The 20004-nt window shown below is 67.7% G+C and overlaps 1 protein-coding gene across 1 annotated transcript; it reads left to right on the forward strand.

The window, feature by feature from the left end:
* The first annotated feature begins 286 nt into the window (after positions 1-286).
* SEMA7A (semaphorin 7A (John Milton Hagen blood group)) lies at positions 287-19106 on the forward strand. The gene is made up of 14 exons (XM_062204870.1): positions 287-458; positions 11381-11532; positions 11837-11878; positions 12040-12132; positions 12310-12394; positions 12483-12593; positions 13053-13192; positions 14307-14491; positions 15081-15189; positions 15276-15474; positions 17401-17528; positions 17669-17823; positions 17935-17996; positions 18182-19106. Exons 1-14 carry the CDS (start codon positions 287-289, stop codon positions 18541-18543), a joined length of 1995 nt encoding a protein of 664 aa, XP_062060854.1. The 3' UTR covers positions 18544-19106.
* The last annotated feature ends 898 nt before the right edge of the window (positions 19107-20004 follow it).

Consider the following 20004-nt stretch of genomic DNA (forward strand, 5'->3'; position numbering starts at 1 on the left):
GCGCCCCGAGGGAGCCGCCCTGCCACTTCCAGGCCAGCGTCCAGGCCAGCGTCCTGGGCAGCGGGGAGCCCCGAGCCCGCCCGGCGCAGGTGCCCGGCCCCGCGGCGGCGGAGCAGCCCGCCCGCCGCTGGCTCACTTGGGCTGCGGGCAGCCGGGGGCGGCGCGGGGCGGGGGAGGGGCGGGGTGGGGTCAGCCGCGAGGCTCCGCCCCCTGGCGCTGGCTTCTGCCTGCGGCCGGGCGCCGGCTCAGTCTCGGCTGCTCGCCGCTGTCGCTCCGGGGCCGCGGGATGACGCCTCCTCCGCCCGGACGGGCCGCCCCCAGCGCTCCGCGAGCCCGCGCCGCGGCGCCGCCGGCCCCGGGCGGGCACCCGCTGCGGCTGCTGCTGCTGCTCTGGGCGGCCGCCGCCTCCGCCCAAGGCCACCCGAGGAGCGGACCCCGCATCGCCGCCGTCTGGAGAGGTAGGCGGCGCCGCGCGGCCGGCGGGCGCGGGACGGACGCTGCGCGGGCGGGCGCGGAGTGTGCGGCACCGGCGCGAGTGCGTGCGCGCGGCTCTGCGGCCCGGGGCCGGCCGCCGGGGGGCGTGGGTCCCGGCGCGGGGGTGCGCCCGGCGCGCCGGGGAGCGTGGGGCGCTCGGCGAGCCGCGGGGCCGGGCCCGGCTAAGTCGCTCCAAGTCCGCCGGCGGCGCCGCGGCGCGGGGCAGGGTGCGGGCCCCTCTCCCCGGCCCCGAGCGGCTCTCGGCCCTCCGGCGTGGGGGAGCGGGGTGGGGCGGGGCGGGAGGGCCTCCGCGAGGGACCCTTCCCCGGCCGGGCTCCCGACCTCTGCGCCCACCTCCCGGGCTGCGGGCTCTGCTCGCGCGCGGGGCTCGGGCTGGCGGGCGGGCGAGGGGGGCGCGGACCTCTTGCCGCCGCCGCCGCCGCTGCCGCCGCGCTCCGGCTGCGGGAACAAAGACCCCACCGCTTGCCCCCGCCCCCGCCCCGGCCCGGAGCGCCTGCCGGGCAAGGGGGTGGGCGCCCTGCAGCGAGCCGGGTGCGGGGCGCGGCGGGGGCCGGGGGCACCCGGGCGCCGCCGTCGCAGTGCCAGGACCGGCCGCACCCCCCCGTGCCCGCACGTGGCAGTTGTCACCAGCGATGGGCGCCGGCGTGGGGGCAGTGCCCGTAGGGCGGGGCGCGGCGGCCGGGACCCCCAAGCAGTGGTACTGGGGCGGGGGCGCAGGCTCCGGCCGCTGTGGGTTTGGGAGCCTGGCCGGGGTGGGGGGCTCAGGTTAGACCCCTGTGCGGTGGGACAGAGCGCCTGCTGGGCGGGGGTGTGAGGCTCGCAGCCTTCCCCCGCATTGCACACAAACCCTCCCCACCCCCAGGCCCACCGGGCTCTGCCCCCAAATTTGGCGTCTCTGCGGCCCCCCGTGGTGGAGGTGGGGCGCGCTCGCGCAGCCGGCGTGGGGGGATAGGTCGGGTGCCCCCCGCCGGGAGCCCTCCAGTACTTTGCAGCCACTGCGGAGTCGGATCGTTATCTGGGGCAGGTATTCTTAGCAGAGGGAAAAACCCACACACAAAACCAGGGGCCGGACTGCCGCAGCGGCCGCGGCGCGGTGGAGGGAGCGGGACTCGCCCAAGGTCACTGAGCAGCCCGGGAGCGCACCGGGCGGGCAGGGGCCGCGCCGACCTGGCACTGGACCAGTCCCGGGCCTGGGGGAGGGAGGAGAGACGTGGCTGGCGGTTCTCCCACCGCAAGTGAAGTGTCTGGTCTCCAGCTCTGCCAGCAGCCAGAGGTGGTCCTGGTGGGAGTGGGGCTGGGCAGTGGGAGCTCTGGCCAGCTGCACGCCCTCAGCTGCCCCCAGCTCCTGCCCGGGCTTCTTCCGCACCCCGCTCTTGGTGTGCATCCCCTTGGCCGACTTGGACACTGCAGCTCGTGGACACGCTGTAGGGAACCCATGCCGCCGAGTGCTCTGGAAGCTCCCCTTGCTGATCCCGGCCCCCTCCCTTCCCCCACACACTTAGTGCACACGCACCTCTTAGCACTTAGTGGACATCCACAGTCCCACCCTGAGGCTTTTTGAAGCTGCTCTCAGGCCTCTCACCCACTTTGCTGAGTGTCCAGCCTAGCACCGCACCCCACTCCCTGCCCCACCCTTCACTGCTGGGACCACACGGGCCTGCCCTCTGCTGACCCCTGCTAGCTGGGGCCCACCAGCCTCTCACCAGTCTTGTCCAAGGACAGTCTCTGGTCTCCTGCACCAGTGCCAGGTACCCCACTGGCCAGACAGGCCCTGCCATTCACCTGCCCCCCAGGGCCACCAGCTGGTGACCGGTGCGCCCGGCTGACAGCTGCCTCCTGTCTCCTGTGGGGTTAACACATGGCAGTCGGATCGGCACGGGCTCGAGTAGGGACAACCCTGGAGTGGGCTGAGAGGGGTCCGCCCCCCCGGGGCCTGCTGTAAGCCTGGAACCCTGTCCACAGGCGGGTGACCGGGGCATGGCAGCCGCCAGGAGCCTGGACAGGTGTGGGGCCTGGGAGGGGCACTGGAGGCTGCTTGTTTTTCAGAGCCCCGGAGAGACCAGAGCCTGCACTTGCAAGGAAGTGGCTGTCTCTGGCAAAGCTCGGGCCGGGGCGAGGATGGGGAGGGTGTCCTTGAGCTCTGTACCTGCCAGGACCCTCAGGGCTCACCAGGGCGGGAAGGGCTCTGGGGGTTGTCCCCTGAGAGCCTGGACAAGCCACAAATGTGAAGGTGTGGTCCTAGCAGGACTGCCTGTGGGCAGCAGCCTGAGGAGTGGGGTGCAGGTGAGCACGGGGGTTGGCATTGCCCACGGCAACTGGAAACTCTCGTGTTCCGTGTGCTTGGTTGGAGGAGCCCACGAGGCCCAGGGAGGTCACGACCCCCAAGGTCAGAGGTGAGCCCGCCTGTGCACAGATAGGGCAGGGCCCAGGCTGCCGCTTCCACCTGCCCGGCTGGCGGACTGCTCTCTGGCCCAGTGAGAGACAGGATGTTATTGTTGACTTGGTGGCCACTGGGGAGCCATTATGGGGCCCGCTCGCTGGGGCAGGGGCTGCTGTCACCGCCTCTAGGACCTCTAGGGGGTGAGGTCACAGCTGGGGCTCCCCGCGGGGCGGCAGTTCCAGTGGAAATCCTTGCCCACCTGGGAACTTAGATGTAGTCATCGCCTGCATGGTGAACTCCCCCTGCACATCTTGGGGGGAGGTTAGTTCCCGGGAGGAGGGGGTTTCCTAGGTCGGCAGTGATGTCACCAGGAGCTTCCTCCCGCGCTCTCGGATGGCTTAGTCCGGCACCGTGGGGATACCAGGGAGCAGGTGGCAGTGGGGTGGACGCCGCCCTGGTGTGTTGGGAAGAGTCCCAGCTCTGGGCTAATTTGCCGTGTGGCTCGGGCCAAGTCCTTGCCTAGCTCTGAGCCTCAGTTTCCCCAAAAAGGGTCGAAGGAGGGGCCCGTTCTTCCCTGCGCCCCACTGCCCTGGAATTGCTGCCGCTCTGGGGTGGGGAGAGCTGGCAGAGGCTGCTTGAACCCCTGCCGACTTTGGGAAGGTGAAGCCTGGGAGGACGGGAGGGCGATGCCTCGAGTTTCCTGTTGCTTTTCTCTCCTGGGCCGATCGTTGAGATCATCCAAGGGAGCGGCCTCCAGGGTGGACGTATTCACTCCATGGACTTGGCTGGGGCCTACGTCAGGGTCGATGTCCTTGGAGGAGATTCTTTGGTGTAGGTGGGGAGATGGGCAGACAAACCTGGGTACCGTAGCAGGTGGCTGTGGGGCTGGGGGAGGTGACTGATCCAGTCTGCTGGCTCAGAGGGCTTCCTGGAAGAAGTGGCAAGCTGACAGCAGGAACAGGAGTCAGCTGGGCTGTGGGAGTGGACAGGAGAAAGCATCCCTCCTGGCAGCTGGGACCACAGAGGAGAGAGCCAGGTGCAGGCCTCACGAGGGAGGTGTTAGGTCAGCCAGCCTCGGCCTGGGGCCCCGGGAGGGTTTCTTGCAGAAGGGGACGTCTGAGTCGGGCCACCTCTTGTCCCGGGGCTGCCTCTCGGGGGCTGCAGGGGAGGCCTCTCTTGCCGGGGTGACCAGCTCTCTCCCCAGGGATTCCTGATTGTGGGGGCGAGGCGACCCCCAGCTCTGTCTCCCCCCAGGCTTCCTCTGCAGAGCACCCATGCCTGCCTGTGGGGAAGAGCTGCTCACCACCAGCCAGGCCACAAGGCGTGGGCACTGCCCTTCCCCGGCCTGCTTCCCCTTCCAGCAACCTTGATCTCTTTTGCAGGGGGGAGGGGCGGTCACTCTGTGGGCAGAGGGCGGGTCCTGGCCACCTGGAGGAGGCAGGGGAGCTGGGCTCCCCTCTCTGAAGAGGGCCAGGCCGGGTGGCCGTGGGGTGGGCCGCGGGGACGTCCTGCCTCCCTGCCCCAGCCCACGCCCCCGATCCGACCCGCGCGGGGCGGCTGGCGTGTCACAAGAGACTGACCTGGCTTCTGCTGGCCCCGAGCCTGGCGGGTTTCCGCTTCTCCCGGCTTCCTTTTTCTCAGCCGGGCCTGGCTGCCTCCTCCAGGCCAGGGTGGAGGGGAAGAGGCCGCTGACCCGCTGCCTTTACAAGAGCGTTGCCAGGGGCCACCAGGTGTGTGGCCAGAGAGAAAACTGAGGGCCAGGCAGGGGGCGTGGACAGTGGCCCCAGAGGGAGCAGGGCCTTCCCCCTTCCCTAGCCAACCTGGGCCTCGAGGGCTCTTCCCTCCCGACCTGTGCAGGGCTGTGCCAGGGGCTTTGGATGGCCGCCCCTGCCCTGCCACCTCCCTCCCCACCCCCCCAACTCCTTTCCCCTGCCTTGGGCACGTGGCGCCGCTGGCCTGGCCGACTGGCTGTCACTCCCCGCGCACCCACGCACCCCCCTGCGTCTCAGTTCCTCCGAGCCACCGTCTGCGGTGACCCCAGCCCACACAGGCTGACGGTGCCACGCTTAGGATGGACGTCAGAGCAGAAGTGTCAGGCGAGCCAACCACACACCGCACAGACGGGGATGCTGAGCGGGGGAGGTGACAGGGACTGGCCTGGGTCCCCTGGCCAGACAGACAGAGCCGGGAGCAGGGCGGAGTCTAGTGCCCCGAGCCTGCTGGGGCCCTAGCCCTCGGCCTCTTCCTGGCTGTCTGTCTGTCCTTGGCCAGCTTGCTGGAGCCTGGACCCTTCCTGCTGCCAGGAGCCACACCAGCCCTGGCCGTCCTCTCTTCAGCCCCCACCCCTGCTTGGGCTGCTGCGCCTCGGGTCCCCGGGGCAGGTTGATCCGTGTCACGGCTGGGGCTAATCTGGGTTTAACCGTCACGGCGGCTCAGGATTAGACTCATCCTGCCGTGCCTCCTGCGCCCCTGCTCCCAACAGGGCCTTGGGTCCTGTGCCAGTGCCCAGGGACCCCTCATGGTGGAGGGCAGCCAGCCCCAGCCCTAGGTGTTCGGAGGGCGGGCCCCTGCCTGTGACACGCGGACGACCCCTCGGGAGGTTAGGCGGGAGCTGCAGGGGTAGCTGAGGTCCAGGATGGGGTAGCAGGCGTCCTGCAGCCGGCAATGCCTTCCTGGGGCAGGGCCAGGTGGCTCTCAGAGCCCTCCAGCCTGCCGTCTGTCTGTCTTGGGGCCTGGCTGGCCGTGGAACACTGTCCCCCACCGTGGCCCAGGCCACTTCTCTGACCTGCAGGCTCGGCCTGCCCTGGCAGTGGGTGATGGTGGAGCCAGGAGTGCCCGGCTCTTTCCCCACCTGCAGATGCCCAAGGCCAGGCAGGACGCAACAGACTGGACTGAGGTCCTTCCTGGGGCCAGCAGCTCAGGCTGGGTCCTCAAGGCTGGGTGGGCACCTAGGAGCCACGGTGGGTTCTGGAGCCAGGGAGCCAGGGAGCAGAGCAAGTGTTTTGCCCAGGGCTGGGTGGGTGGGAGCCCAGCTGGGCAGGACCAAGCAAGGGCTGGCTGGCGGGCACACCCGCCCTTCACGGCGGTCAGCCCGGACTGCACCCTGTTTTCCTAATCACAGAAGAGATATCCCGGGAGAATTATCTTCCCAGTTATGCTGGGTGGGGCTATGAGCTGTGCCCCCTCATTCCTGCCCGCCCTGGGCTTCAGGGTGTTGGGCGTGGAGGTCAGGACTTCGCTGGCCAAGCATCCTGGCTGAGTCTGTGTGGGGAGGGCTGACAGAAGCCGCCAGGGGCCCTGGCATGGACAGGGACGCAGGCGCCAGGCCGCCGAGGGCCAGCCCCCCTCCCGTCTCTTCCCAGTTGCGTGATCTCTGCCTCCCTCTTCCCATCTGGAAAATGGGGGTGGGAAGAGACCCCCTCCCCCCGCGTGCTCATGAGAGTTCAGGGCGGAGTCCAGGGGCCATGTAGAAGGTGTGGTGGGAGGGAGGCTGGCGGTGGGGCCCGCCTCGTCTTCATCCCGGTATCTCTGCTTTCTGATGGAACGCGGCCCTGGCAGCCCATCTCCCTGCCAGGCCGCGCCCTTGGCCGGCCGCCCTTGCTCTGTGTGCCTGCTGGTCCGGGCCACCTTCTGTCTCCCAGCAGCATCGTCCCCTCCGCTGGGGCCGTGTGGCCGTTCTCTGCTCTCTCCCTCCCGCACACCTGCCCTGGCTCCGGGGCCAGGGGCAGGTCCTCAATTTTGCCAACTGCTGGCCTTGGTCTGACTGGGACTTTGGGAATCCCCTGGGCTGAAGAGGCGCTGGAAGCTGGGTGGGGCCCAGCTTTCCCTCCCGGAGCCCCCACGTCCTGCTCAGTCTCCCCCCGCCCGGCCCACCCACCCAACGCTGGCTCCCCACACTGTCCCTTCTGCCCACGACACTGACCAGGCTTGGCGCACCATGGGACAGAGCACAGAGCCCTGGCCCTTGGTGGCTCGGATGGGCCATTGTTGTCCTGTGTGCACAGCGGGGGCGTCGGCCTTGTCACACCCTCAGGTGCGGAGTCGGGGAGGCCGCTGCTTCCGCTGTCTCCGTTCGCAAAAGACCGGTCTCACTCTTTCCCTGAGATGAACTTGACTCTGAATATTGTGTGGTCTGTCCTAAGCATCGTGGTGGATCCTCAAACCTGGGCCTTAACGAGTGTCAGCCCCACGCCCCCCTTGTCTGCAGGGGAGGGAACTGAAGCCAGGCAGGCTCAGCCCCAGTGAACGGCACAGCAGCCGCTGCACCGGGCGTCTGGGAGCCGGGGCCGCTGACCCTGGTGGGCGGGACGGTGCTCCCAGCTTGGCTGGCCGTTCCCACAGCTGATAAGGGGAAATGGAGCACTCACTCCTCCGTGAGCCCCGCCATCTGCCCCAGCGGCCGTCTGGAATTTGGCCCTGTGTGGTGGCTGCCAGGGGGGCCCCAGCAGCAGCCGTGTGCTACCCTCTGCACGGCTTGGTGCCACCCTGGAGAGCGGGAGAGACGGAGCCCATGGGGGAGGCACCTGCTCCTGGGCCCCGCCCGCCCCGCTGTGCCAGGCACCTGCTGCCGTTCCATCGTGACTTCGGGCTCAGGCGTTGGATGCTGGAGGCCCTGGGAGACCCGGGCCCCACCTGGAGGGCGGGGGGGGGGTGATCCCCGCCAGGTGTCAGGTTAGTGACTCGGCAGCTGGGAGAGCGGGGCGCGCAGAGGAGGGGTGACGCAGGGGGGTGGGGACAAAGCAGCCTTTTCCAAGCAGGGGCTCTGAGGGCAGCCCAGGATGGGGTCCCCCGGGGAGATGGGGCTGAGCTGTGGGGTCAGAAACCCTGAGCCCCCTTGCTGTCCGCCCTTGGGCCAGTGGCACAGCCTCTGTGGTCTGTGAGCCTGCTCAGCCCGCCTGCCCTCTGACTCCAAGTCCCATGGGTGCCGTGAACTCCTGGACCCCGTGTGGGTGCATGCATGGTTAGGGAGGTGCTAGGGGGCCTGGTGGTGCAGGGTGGGAACGGCTGAGCCCAAGGCTCCTGCCGGATGTGGCTGGGCCCCCAGGCTGACCTTGGCCCGGGGCCCTCCGGGCTGCCTGTCTAAGCGTTTCAGGCTGGGCCACCCTCATTCCAGCCGTTCCCAGCCTCTCTGCCCTCGAGGTCAGTGGTTCAGGCCCGAGCAGGGGGCCCCGCCCCTGTTGTTCCTCTTCTGTTGACAACACCCCCCACACACACACACACGCGCGCCACCTCTTAGGCTGCCCTCCTGTGTCTCAGTCGTCCCAGGTATGGGGACAGAGGGGACCAGATGGTGACAGCTCCCTGAGTGAGTCAGGAGAGGAATGGCATCCCACTGGTCAGGCCTGCTGTGGGGACACCCGCCCTGCAGAAGTCCACACCTGCCACCAGCACTCGGTGGCTGGAGCAGGGCTGGGGGGTAGAACTCCCAAAGGAACCAGGTCTGATTCTTCCCGTGGGGACCAGAGCCGCTGGGCCCCCCTGGCAGGGGGCTGGGGGCGTGCGCTGTGTCAGAGCGAGGCTGCCCTACAGTCCTGCGGTCCTATGACCCTCACACTGGCCGGGACAAGGAGGTGGGGACTGGACCCGTGGAGTCAGCTTTGGATGGAGCAGCCTGAGGGTGCTGTTTCTCGGTCCAGCAGAGCGAGGACTGTCTGGGAATCACATGGTGTTGGGTGGAGGCGGGGGTGGGGTTGTCTTGTGCCTGGCCTGCCTCTGGGGCTGTGTCCTCCCTGTGTGCCCCTAGCCCCCTCCCCTGCCCGAACCCCTGGTTATTCTGGGAGCTTTTAGCTACCACTTAGTCAGCCACTAATGCGTCAGGCCCGGGAGTGGGGGGGGGGGCGCAGTGCCAGACGGTGCTCCTTTTAGATGCCCGGGATGGGAGGGGGAGCCGGGAGGAGGGGGCACTTCCTCGCAGCCGGCAGGGGACACTGATGGGCAAGCGTCGGCGGCGTGTCCTTGGGCTGCGCTCCCCCGCCCCCATGTGCTGGGAGCCCCTGCCCGCCGTCCCAGTTTTTCTGGTTAGGACACGCGGCCTCTCGTCCTCCGCACCTGCCCTGCCCTCTTTGGCCTGCAGCTTCCCCGCCTCGCGCAGGAGTCCTCTCCCTGGCCGGTCTGGCTGTCATCTGCCTGTCCCGTGCCTCTGGATTCACGGGGCCGTGAGGCAAGCCCTTCGGCTTGGGGCAGGGCCCTGGCTCAGCCCCTGCCCTCTCCCGGCCCAGCTCGCTCCGTGTTGGTCCACGACGGCTTGGTGCTGCCTGCACTTCCAGGCAGCCCTCCTGCCCCTGAGCCCCCAGCCCCCGCTCCTGCCGCCCCGCACAAAGCGTCTTTTCATGCATTCATTGGGCACTGCGGCCCCGACACTTCCCGGCACAATTGGGCCCTTTGAGGGCCCCCGGCAGAGCGGGAACCGGGCTGGGGCTCGGATGGAGGCCGGGCCAAGGGCTTGTCCTGGGGCCGAGCTGGTGCCGTCCCCTCACCCCGTGCACATCACCAGGCACGGCGGGGGGTGGGGGTGGAGCCAGGGGTCAAGGGAGGTGAGGGTCCTGGGCTCTGACTGCCCTTCTGCACTTCCTGCCTGCCCTACCCTGGCCATGGGGCCGGGGCATGGCAGGGCAGCCCTCACCTTCCCTGCGTGTCCTTGGCAGATTTTGTGAGCGGCCCTGGGGTCTGCAGGAAGCAGCTGTGGGCTGGCCGGGTAGGGCCAGGTCTCCCCCTCAGACCTCACCCTCTAGGGCCAGGCCGTGTCTGCTTCGTCAGACTCGACGGCCATCAGTCTCGACGCCCCAGGGCAGAGCTGCATCTCCCCCATCAGACTCGGCTGCCCTGGGCAAGCCTGCTCTCCTCCTCCCTTTGACGGTCCTGCAGCCTCCCGACAAGAACCCCTGGCTCCTGCCTGCTTCTGCCTGAGCAGTCGTGTGCTGGCCCTTTGAGCCCCACCGAGGTCTTGGTGCAGGTGTGGGGGTGGACATGACGGCTGCTGGCGGCCACAGGGCTCCTCTCCAGGGGCTTCCAGGGGCCGTGGGTCTCGGGCCCCAGCCCAGCATTTCCGATGCAGACGGTGCCTCCTGGCTGCTGGGCTGCGGGGGGGAGTGGGAGGGGAGCTGGGGCCGCAGGCGGTCTGGATGCCGCACAGGCTGTGCGGGTGAAAGCGGAGCCGCGGGCGCTGAGTCAGCCTTCCGCGGGCTGCACTGCTGACCCCAGCAGCAGGGGCGGGAGCAGGGCGGCACCTGAGCCCCGCCAGCCCTGCCAGGGGCCCCCGGCCAGCAGCCCCACAGATCACAGCGCCTTGTTCATCTGAGGCAGTCGGGGCGGTCACCTCGGGCTCCAGGGAAGGCTGACCGTCCCAGAGCTGCCTGTGGTCAGCCCTGTTTGCAGCGCAACCCTGGGAAGCCAGGCCAGCTCAGGGCCATGAACCCAGCGCTCCTCTGTGTGGCCAACTGTGCAAACATCTCCCCAGATGTCGGAGAACCGACGCCGGCTGGTCGGGTCCATCTGTCCTGTCTGCCAGTGTGACCTTGGGCTGGACACGTCCCGGGCTGGTGTCTCAGTCTCTTCCTGTGCCCAGCGAGTCGCGCTGTGACAGAGGAGAGGAAACAGCCCCACCTTCAGGGTGACTGCCACCGGGGTGGGGGTGGGGCCGTCCGGGCCGTCCAGTGCAGTGGCTGCCCTCGGCCCCCGTGGCGGGAGGCACCTGGGGCTGACCTGAGGAGCGGCCACTCCTCCCTGCGTGGGTGATGCCGCCACGCTGGCCGCCCCGGGCTTCGCTGGTCAGAGGAGTTCTGGGCCGAGGCCCGGGCTGGGCTGATCGTGGCCACAGCCGCCCCATCCCTGTAATTTGGCCTTGCGACTGGACGACCTTGGCGTTGGCACCAGAGATGACACATCTGCTCCCCCCGGGGTGGCGGCGACTTTGTGTTCAGGGCTCAGTTGTCCCAGTCTGATGAGAGCCCTGTGTATCGGCCCCGTCCCAGTGTTGTGGGGGAGGCAGAGCCGTTCACAGCCCCAGGAGAGCTGGTGTCTCTGTGGCTGAACCCAGCCACCATGTCCGGTCCCGGGCAGGGCTGGGAGTCTGCCGCTGACCTGCTTTCGTGTGCCCGGGGCTGTGTCCCCTCGGCCTCAGTCTTCCCACCCATGAAATGGGAGGGAGTGGTGTTCAGATTCCTTCATGGCTGTGACCTAGCGCCAACTCAGGGGTGGAGGTGGGCTGGGGGCGGGGACTGGGGTCTGAACAGAGTGCATTCTGGGAACCTGGACTCCAGGTGGGTGCTCGGAGGCCCTGCTGGCTGCAGAACGGTGCAGGTTGCATGGCCGCTTCCTGCATCTCTGGACTTGGACTGAGGCCCTTCTGGATGGGGGAGGGAGGGGCTGAGCCTGGACCCCGCAGGGCCCCTACTCCTGCCCGTGGCTCTCTGCGGCCCTGAGCACCAAGCATAGCTGCCAGGCGGAGGCCGGATGCATCTTCCCTGGGCTCCGCCTCAGTGCTTCTACCCCTTGCCTCCTTCCCAGGCCGGACGGGGCAGGACAGAGTGGACTTCGGCCAGGCTGAGCCGCACACGGTGCTCTTCCATGAGCCGGGCAGCCCCTCGGTGTGGGTGGGCGGACGCGGCAAAGTCTACCGCATCGACTTCCGGGAGGGCAAGGACGCCTCCGTGCACATGGTGAGCGCTGGCCTCGGGCCTCTCTCCCCACCTCCCGGCTCTCCTGTGACCCCCTGGCCCTGGCCAGGGCCTCGGGGAGAGAGGGAGGAAGTTCCCAGACGAGACCCCCACCTCCCTACCCCACGGTGGCTCCAGGGAAGGCTCCCCGTGAGTTCAGACAGGTGTGGAGAAAACCGGAAGCCCACCCAGTCTTGGCAGGTGTAGGTGCCAGAGCCGGGCTGCGCGGCCTGTGTCAGCCGGGGGCCTGTCCTGGAGGCGTCCTGCCCGTAGCTGAGTGGTCTGATGCCTCCCCCCCCCCCCCCAGGTGAACATCAGCTCCTCAAGGACGTCCTGTCTGGACAAGAGGGTGAGTGGGGGAGGGGGCGCGGGGCCCCTGGGCAAGGGGAGCAGGCCCTGGAAGCCCCCCCCCGGGTGGGGGGGGCGGAGGCTGCCCTGGGGACTCCTCCTGAGCTGTCGGGGGCTGGGCCTGCCAGGGCCGCCCCTCCCAGCGTCTGTGTCCTCCCACAGGACTGCGAGAACTACGTCACGCTGCTGGAGCGGCGAGGAGAGGCGCTGCTGGTGTGCGGCACCAACGCGCGGCGCCCCAGCTGCTGGAACCTGGTGAGGAGGCCCCGCCCCCGGCCGGACCCAGGCCCCGCCCCGCTGCAGCCTCCGCGTGGGGACCCCGAGGCTGCAGAATTCCCCAGAGGATGGGGCCCCTGGCGGGAAACTGGCGCTGATGTGGGCGGCAGGGGTGGGGTCGCCCAGCCCCCTGACCCCCGCCCCCGCTCTCCGCAGGCGAACAGTTCAGTGGTGCCGCTGGGCGAGATGAGAGGCTACGCCCCGTTCAGTCCCGATGAGAACTCCCTGGTTCTGTTTGAAGGTGGGTGGGCCCCCCGCGGGCCCCGGGAGGGAGGCCCGGGGAGGGGTGCGGCGCCCCTTGCCTCACCCGCGCCCCCGCCCGCCCCCAGGGGACGAGGTGTACTCCACGATCCGGAAGCAGGAGTACAACGGGAAGATCCCGCGGTTCCGCCGCATCAGGGGGGAGAGCGAGCTGTACACCAGCGACACCGTCATGCAGAGTGAGTCAGGTGGACACCCACCGGGGGCAGCAGCCGGGGTCCTGGTGTGCCCCTGGGGCCTCCGGGGGCAGCCTGCACAGCCGGTGCCGGAGCCAGCTCCCTGGGTCCCAGGGAGCCCCAGACCTGGCACGGGGTCCCCGAGAGCCAGAGTATCCCCCCAGGTGAGCTCATGTTGGGGCAGCCCTCCTCTGCCTCCTCATTATGGCTCTGCCAATTAGGCAGAAGTGACATGGGGGCCCCAGGGGCCTTCCGGTCTCCAGGCATGAAGTCATTGCTCCTGGGGCGCTGACGTCAGCGGTGCAGAGGGAGGGCGCCGCAGGGGTGGGGGTGCAGAGTGAGCGCCCCTGGGGTGTTGGGCCTGGTGCTTGGGGTTTGTCTCACGCCCTGGGCCTGTGCCGGCCCGAGTGGGCGTGGGCAGGGCCCCCCAGCCTCACAGCCGCCCGCCTGCGTCCCTGGCAGACCCGCAGTTCATCAAAGCCACCGTCGTGCACCAGGACCAGGCCTACGACGACAAGATCTACTACTTCTTCCGGGAGGACAACCCCGACAAGAACCCCGAGGCCCCGCTCAATGTGTCCCGCGTGGCCCAGCTGTGCAGGGTGAGCGGGCGGGGCATGGTGCGCGAGTGCGTGTGTGAGTGTGCATGTGTGAACATGCGTGTGACTAGAGTGTGAGTGTGACTGCATGTGTGAACATGTGTGTGACTAGAGTGTGTGAACATGTGTGTGACCAGAGTGTGTGTGACTGTGCATGTGTGAACATGTGTGTGACTAGAGTGTGTGAACATGTGTGTGACCAGAGTGTGTGTGACTGTGCATGTGTGAACATGTGTGTGACTAGAGTGTGTGAACATGTGTGTGACCAGAGTGTGTGTGACTGTGCATGTGTGAACATGTGTGTGACCAGAGTGTGTGTGACTGTGCATGTGTGAACATGCGTGTGACCAGTGTGTGAACATGCGTGTGACTAGAGTGTGACTGCATGTGTGAACATGTGTGTGACTAGAGTGTGTGAACATGTGTGTGACCAGAGTGTGTGTGAGTGTGCGTGTGTGAACATGCGTGTGACCAGAGTGTGTGAACATGCGTGTGACTAGAGTGTGACTGCATGTGTGAACATGTGTGTGACTAGAGTGTGTGAACATGCGTGTGACTAGAGTGTGTGAACATGTGTGTGACCAGAGTGTGTGTGACTGTGCATGTGTGAACATGTGTGACTTGAGTGAGTGTGTGAACATGCGTGTGACTAGAGTGTGACTGCATGTGTGAACATGTGTGTGACCAGAGTGTGTGTGCATGTATGTGTGTGTTGGAGTGTGAGCAGTGTGTGTGTGTGAGTGTGCAGGGGACAGTGGTGGAGTGTGTTTATGCATGTACACGTGCGCACCTGTGTTTACATGTACGGAGTATGGGCGCATGTGTGACAGGTTTACGTGTAGGAAGCGTGTGTGCACATATGGGAGCAGTGTGTGACGTGTACTGGGAGTGTGCGAGCGGACAGGTGTGAGCCTGAGCCCGCCTGCTGTGTGGGAACTCGGCGCCCTCAGCTCTGAGCCCTGGGCCAGCCGGTCTGTAGGCTGGAGCCTCCCCGGCACCCTGACTGAGGTCCTGGGGCACCTCGGCTTCACCCTGCCCCCAGCCAGCCCTCCTCCCGGGTCGTGTGGGTGCCGGCGTGGCGGGCAGGGACTGAGGCGTCCTGTCCCCGGCGCTGCAGGGCGACCAGGGCGGCGAGAGCTCGCTGTCCGTCTCCAAGTGGAACACCTTCCTGAAGGCCATGCTGGTGTGCAGCGACGCCGCCACCAACAAGAACTTCAACCGGCTGCAGGACGTCTTCCTGCTGCCCGACCCCAGTGGCCAGTGGAGGGACACCAGGGTCTACGGGGTTTTCTCCAACCCCTGGTGAGTGACCTTGAACGAGCAAAAACTGCGGGCTCCAGGGTCACGGTGTTGCGAGGGCGGGGCCTGGAGTGGTGTGTGCCGTCACGTGTGGGAGCATGTGCGTGCCCTGCATCTGCGTGTCCCGCTGCCTGTGCGTGCTCAGAAGGGTGCTGGGCCCTGGGTGCTGGCTGCTGTCACACCCGCCTGCCGGCGCCTGATAATTCACACTTCTTAATCACTCTCATTGATTGCAAACAAGGCAGGCGAAAGTGGAAAGTGCCGGGTGTGGGAGAGAGAAATGGGGTGTGCAGGCAGGGCTGGGTAGCCGAGACCCCGCTCTGTGGCTTCCAGGCGGCCCCCAGAGAGGGTGGGAGAGCCGGGTCTGTGCTGGGAGCCCCTGCCTCGGGTTGGGTGACGTGGTCGGCTTCTGAGCTCGCGCTGTGGTTGCGGGTGGCAGTGGAAAGAAATTAGCGTGACCGTCCTCCCTGTCCGTCCCTCCCTCCCCCACTTCCTTTCTCCCTGACCACCGTGGTGGCTCATGGCCCTGAGGGGCCGGCCTGGGTGAGTGGGGGGTCCTGGGCCCCCACTGAGGCGCCCTGTGTCCCTGCAGGAACTACTCGGCCGTCTGTGTGTACTCCCTCGGTGACATCGACAGGGTCTTCCGCACCTCGTCGCTCAAGGGCTACCACGGGAACCTCCCCAACCCTCGGCCAGGCAAGGTGAGCCCCCGCCCGGCCCCGCCCAGCCCTGCCCCTCAGCGTCACCTCCCAGCCGCCCACTGACCCCGGCCGCTCTGCGTGCCCAGTGCCTCCCCAGCCAGCAGCCGATCCCCACGGAGACCTTCCAGGTGGCTGACAGTCACCCCGAGGTGGCGCAGAGGGTGGAGCCCGTGGGGCCTCTGAAGACGCCGCTCTTCCACTCCAAGTACCACTACCAGAAGGTGGTCGTGCACCGCATGCAGGCCAGCCACGGGGAGACCTTCCACGTGCTGTACCTGACCACAGGTGAGCCCCGCCCGCCGTGAGAGGCTCACACAGATGGAGGAGCCGGTTAGTGTGCGTGTGGCTGTGCAGGAGTCAGGCAGGGAGGGCTTTCTGGAGGAGGTGGGGCATCCTATGGTGGGGGGAGAAAGGCCTGCGCCAGGATTTGCAGAAATGCATCCAGCCTGAGCTGACCCGGTCCGTTTTGGGCAGGAAAGAAGGTGGAGGGGAGAGAGGTGGAGAGGGGAGGGGAGGCAGAACGAGGCCGCCAGCCTTGGGGGTTGTGCGTGTGGGGGGCTGGTGGGCACTCACACGTGAGTGAGGTGCGAAGCCTGGACGAGCCTCTCCTTGTCCCCAGACCAGGACCTCTCTGGGGGGGCTGGGGGGGCTGGACAGTGGGACATGGAGCCGCCAGCCTCAGCTGGGTTCGTGGCAGCTTGCAGTCCCGGGTGGTAGCCAGAGTCCCGGGCGTGGGCTCAGAGACCAGTGTGGCCGGGGCAGCAGGCTGCCCTCAAGGCTGTGCAGATCTTGTACACACACACACGCACACACGCACACACACACGTGGCTTCTGCAGGAATTCCTGCTTGGTGCTGAGGCTGGAACCCCAGGGCCGTGGTCTGGGAGAGGGGGCGGGGCTGGGGTCTCTACCCCTCCACACTCCTGGCTGCCCCCGTGGGCCGTGCCTTTGCTCTGACCGTGCCCGAGCAGTTGAGGGCGACAGGAGGGTGGCAGGGCTGTGGGGACCGGGGCAGGGAGAGGCCCCGCACAGCTGCGCTGGGGTCTGTGCACACACTTCCTGCCCACACACCCGCCAGGCAGGCACACTGAGAGCTGATGGCAGGTGCTTGGTTGTCCCCAGGGCCGCTGGGGAGTCACCGGTGGCACTGCTGGGGCAGAGAGCAAACAGAACTTCCTGAGCCGCCGCTGGGCACGGGAAGCTCTGGTACCTGGGAGAAGCCATGTCTGGTTCCTTTGAGTTTTCCGGGGTTGGGGGGTCGTTTTGGAAGAAGGCTGCAGGGCGGCCGGGGTGTGCGTGAAGGCAGGGCTGGCCGGGGGCTCTCCTGCTTTTGGGAGGCAGGTGCTGGCCAGGGGAGTTGGGAGGAGCGGGGAGGTGAAGCTGGGGCAGCCGTGAGCGGGTTGGGAACCCGTGAGTCCCTGGCGGTGTGGACAGGGAGAGGGGGCCAGGCAGCCCGCCAGCCTGTGTGACCTTGGGGTCCTTCTCAGATCTGGGGTTGTGTCAGAACAGAAGCGTGCTGAGGCTGGGAACCGGTGAAGGGCATTTGGGGGAACGAATGAAGGGCCTTGCGGGAGCAGGGTGAGGTTGCGGCTTGGTGAGCAGTGACAGCTGGGGCGGGGGGGGGGGGGGGAGGCGGGAGGGCCGGGGCCAATGATGGCTCGCCAGTGACTAGCGCACCCCGTTTATGTAAGACGATCATCCCCGGGGAAGCGGGGGAGGGGCAGACAGGAACTCTCTGTGCTGTCTCTGCAAGTTTTCTAGAAATCTGAAATTATTCCCGAGTTAAAGACCTATTTAGAGAAATGCGGGGCTGGGGTGGGGGTGGGGCAGCTGCGGAGGAGCCCAGGGGCCGGGCTTCGCTGGACCTGGACGCACCTTGGTCTCTGCCCCCTGGCTGGGAGCAGGTGCACTGTGCCCTCCTGAGCCGCCACCTCTCTCTCCAGACGGGAGGGAGCGCCCACCTCCCCAGGTGATGGGGTGATACTCGCACAGGCTGCACGCGGTGCCTGGGAGCGGGGGATTCCTGGCTTGGATCTCCAGGCTCGGCTTTGATGGAGGACCCTCTCTGGGGAGCCCTGGGCAACCTGGAGATGGCCACCGTGACCTGGCTGTCCTTGGGCTTCCCATCGCCCGCCCCGCCCAGGCCACCCCCCTCTCACCCCTCACCTGGGGTCGTCTGAGCCTGAGCTGACGCTCTGCCCTGTCCACAGACAAGGGCACCATCCACAAGGTGGTGGAGTCGGGGGAGGGGGCCCACAGCCTCGTCTTCAACATCATGGAGATCCAGCCCTTCCGCCGAGCGGCCGCCATCCAGGCCCTGTCGCTGGACGCTGACCGGGTGAGCCTGCCCTGCCCAGCCCCGTCCCGGGGCTCCTGCACGTGCGATCTGTGTGTCCAGCCTCTGGCAGGCCCCCCAGCACCCGGGGGCTTAGGAATCGGCGGCCCTGGCCTGACCTGGCCCCTGCCCACCTCTTGCAGCGGAAGCTGTACGTGACCTCCCAGTGGGAGGTGAGCCAGGTGCCGCTGGACCTGTGTGAGGCCTACAGCGGGGGCTGCCACGGCTGCCTCATGTCCCGAGACCCCTACTGCGGCTGGGACCAGGGCCGCTGCGTCTCCATCTACAGCTCCCAGCGGTACGTTGTCCCTGGGAGAAGGAGACAGGGGAGCGGGGGAGCGGGGGAGGGGTTGGTGGGCCGCAGGGCTGAGCCCCCTGTCCTGAGCCGGTCTCCCCCTTCCCGCCCTAGGGCAGTGCTGCAGTCCATCAACCCTGCTGAGCCGCACAAGGAGTGTCCCAACCCCAAGCCGGGTATGGCCCGGAGCCCCAGGTGCCCTGGTGGGAGGGGACACGGCCTCGTGCTGAGGCCCCCGGCGGGGTGGGAGCAGGGAGACCTGGGAGAACAGTAGAGCAGGGGGCTACCCCCCCCACATGCCACGGGTTCATTGGGAGACGCTCCCCGCTGAGCCCTGGCCCCTCCTCCGCCCCCTCCCCAGATGAGGCCCCGCTGCAAAAGGTGTCCCTGGCCCGGAACTCCCGCTACTACCTGAGCTGCCCCATGGAGTCCCGCCATGCCACCTACTCGTGGCGCCACGAGGAGAGCGTGGAGCAGAGCTGCGAGCCGGGCCACCAGAGCCCCAGCTGCATCCTGTTCATCGAGAACCTCACGGCCCGCCAGTACGGCCACTACCGCTGCGAGGCCCAGGAGGGCTCCTACCTGCGCGAGGCCCAGCACTGGGAGCTGCTGCCCGAGGACCGCGCCCTGGCCGAGCACCTGATGGGCCGCACCTGCGCCCTGGCCGCCTCCCTCTGGCTGGGGGTCCTGCCCACGCTGGCGCTCGGCCTGCTGGTCCACTAGGGACCCCCAACCCCCCCCAGGGGCTGCCCATGCCCCAGGCTTCCGACGCCCCAGGGCTTCTCCAAAAATCTCCTCAGAGCCGGCTGGCCCGGGAGCCCCTCCTCTGCTGCTGCCTCCCCGGGTCGGAGGAGCCCCCGGGGGACGTCCAGCCCAGCCGCGGGCGGCTGCGGGGCCCCGGGAGGGGCAGTGACCGACCGTGAGGCCGCAGCACCGGGGATGTCCCAAGACTTAGACTTCGGGAGAACCTGTTTCCAGAAGCTCCTGCTTGGACTTGACTCAGGGCAGCGATGCCCACCCGCAGGGGTCAGGAGAGGGCAGCTGGGCCTCGGGGCTGAGGTCCGGGGCCTTGTGGCCTCCCTTTCTCCACTGCCTGCTTCCCCTGGGCGGCCGGCATCCTGCAGACCGGGCCCCCTCGCGCGGCCCTGGGTCCCGCCGGACGGCCGCCTTGCATGTGTATGGAGGATGTTTGCTTTCCGGGCAGAAGGACGGGAAAAGCTCTATTTTTATGTTCGACTTATTTCATGTATAGCTACTTCCGACTGCATCCGTATGAAAATACCAAAAGCCCATGCTGGGGGCGGGGTGGGGGGGTGGCGGGGAGGGGACGGGGGGGGAGAGGGTGATCCCTGTCCGAGGCTCCCAGGGGGGCGGGGGTGGGGTGGGATGAGGGTCCGGAGACCGGGGTAAGTTCGGGAAGGGTGGCAGGAGCTGGCCCTGGCCTGGGAGCTCGGTCCCAGGGGACGTTGTCCAGGCCCCCCCCTCCAGGGGAGGGGGTGGTTGTGGGCAGGGTCGGGTGCGGGAGACAGGCGAGAAGGAAGCCCTGGGTTCACCGTTGGTGTTGGAGCCAAGTCCTCAGGGGGAGGTTCCAGGACTCAGCCCCTTGGCGTTGGGGGTCGGGGAGGCAGGGGGCGCCTCCTCCCTGCCCCTCGGCCCCCTTCCCCAGGGGCTGTGCTTCCATGCTCCTAGCCTCCCACCTTCAGCTCAGGACTCGTCATAACTTAAGCTAAACTGTGAAAAATTCTGTGGGGATGGCCCTGCCCCCAACCCCGGCCGTGGATTTTGTCCCGAGAGCTGGGCCCCTTCTCCGGCCGGGTCTGGCTGCTCGGGGCTGGGCCCGGGGCCCCTGCATCTCTTCTCAATGCACTTTAATAATAATGTAACATATTACTAATAAACGAGCTATTTATTTACCGGTGCCTGCTGCTTGCTGCCCAGTGGGGGTGGGGGTGGGGGCTCCTGTTTTACAGATGTTCTCACTGGGAGGTGAGAGGCGGGATCGGGGTCTGAGTTCACACCCTCCGCCCAGCCTGGTCCTGGAGCCCCAGGAGCTTCCGCGTGGCCTTTTCTGCCTCCCTGGCCCTGCTCCAAAGAGCCCCAGGCCACCCCTTCCTTCAGGGCTGTTTTGGGAGGGAGCGCTGTTCAGACTGGGTCCCGTGGGATGACAGAGGGGCACATCGTGTG

This window comes from Lepus europaeus, chromosome 11 (assembly GCF_033115175.1).
Source record: "Lepus europaeus isolate LE1 chromosome 11, mLepTim1.pri, whole genome shotgun sequence".
NCBI lineage: Eukaryota > Metazoa > Chordata > Mammalia > Lagomorpha > Leporidae > Lepus > Lepus europaeus.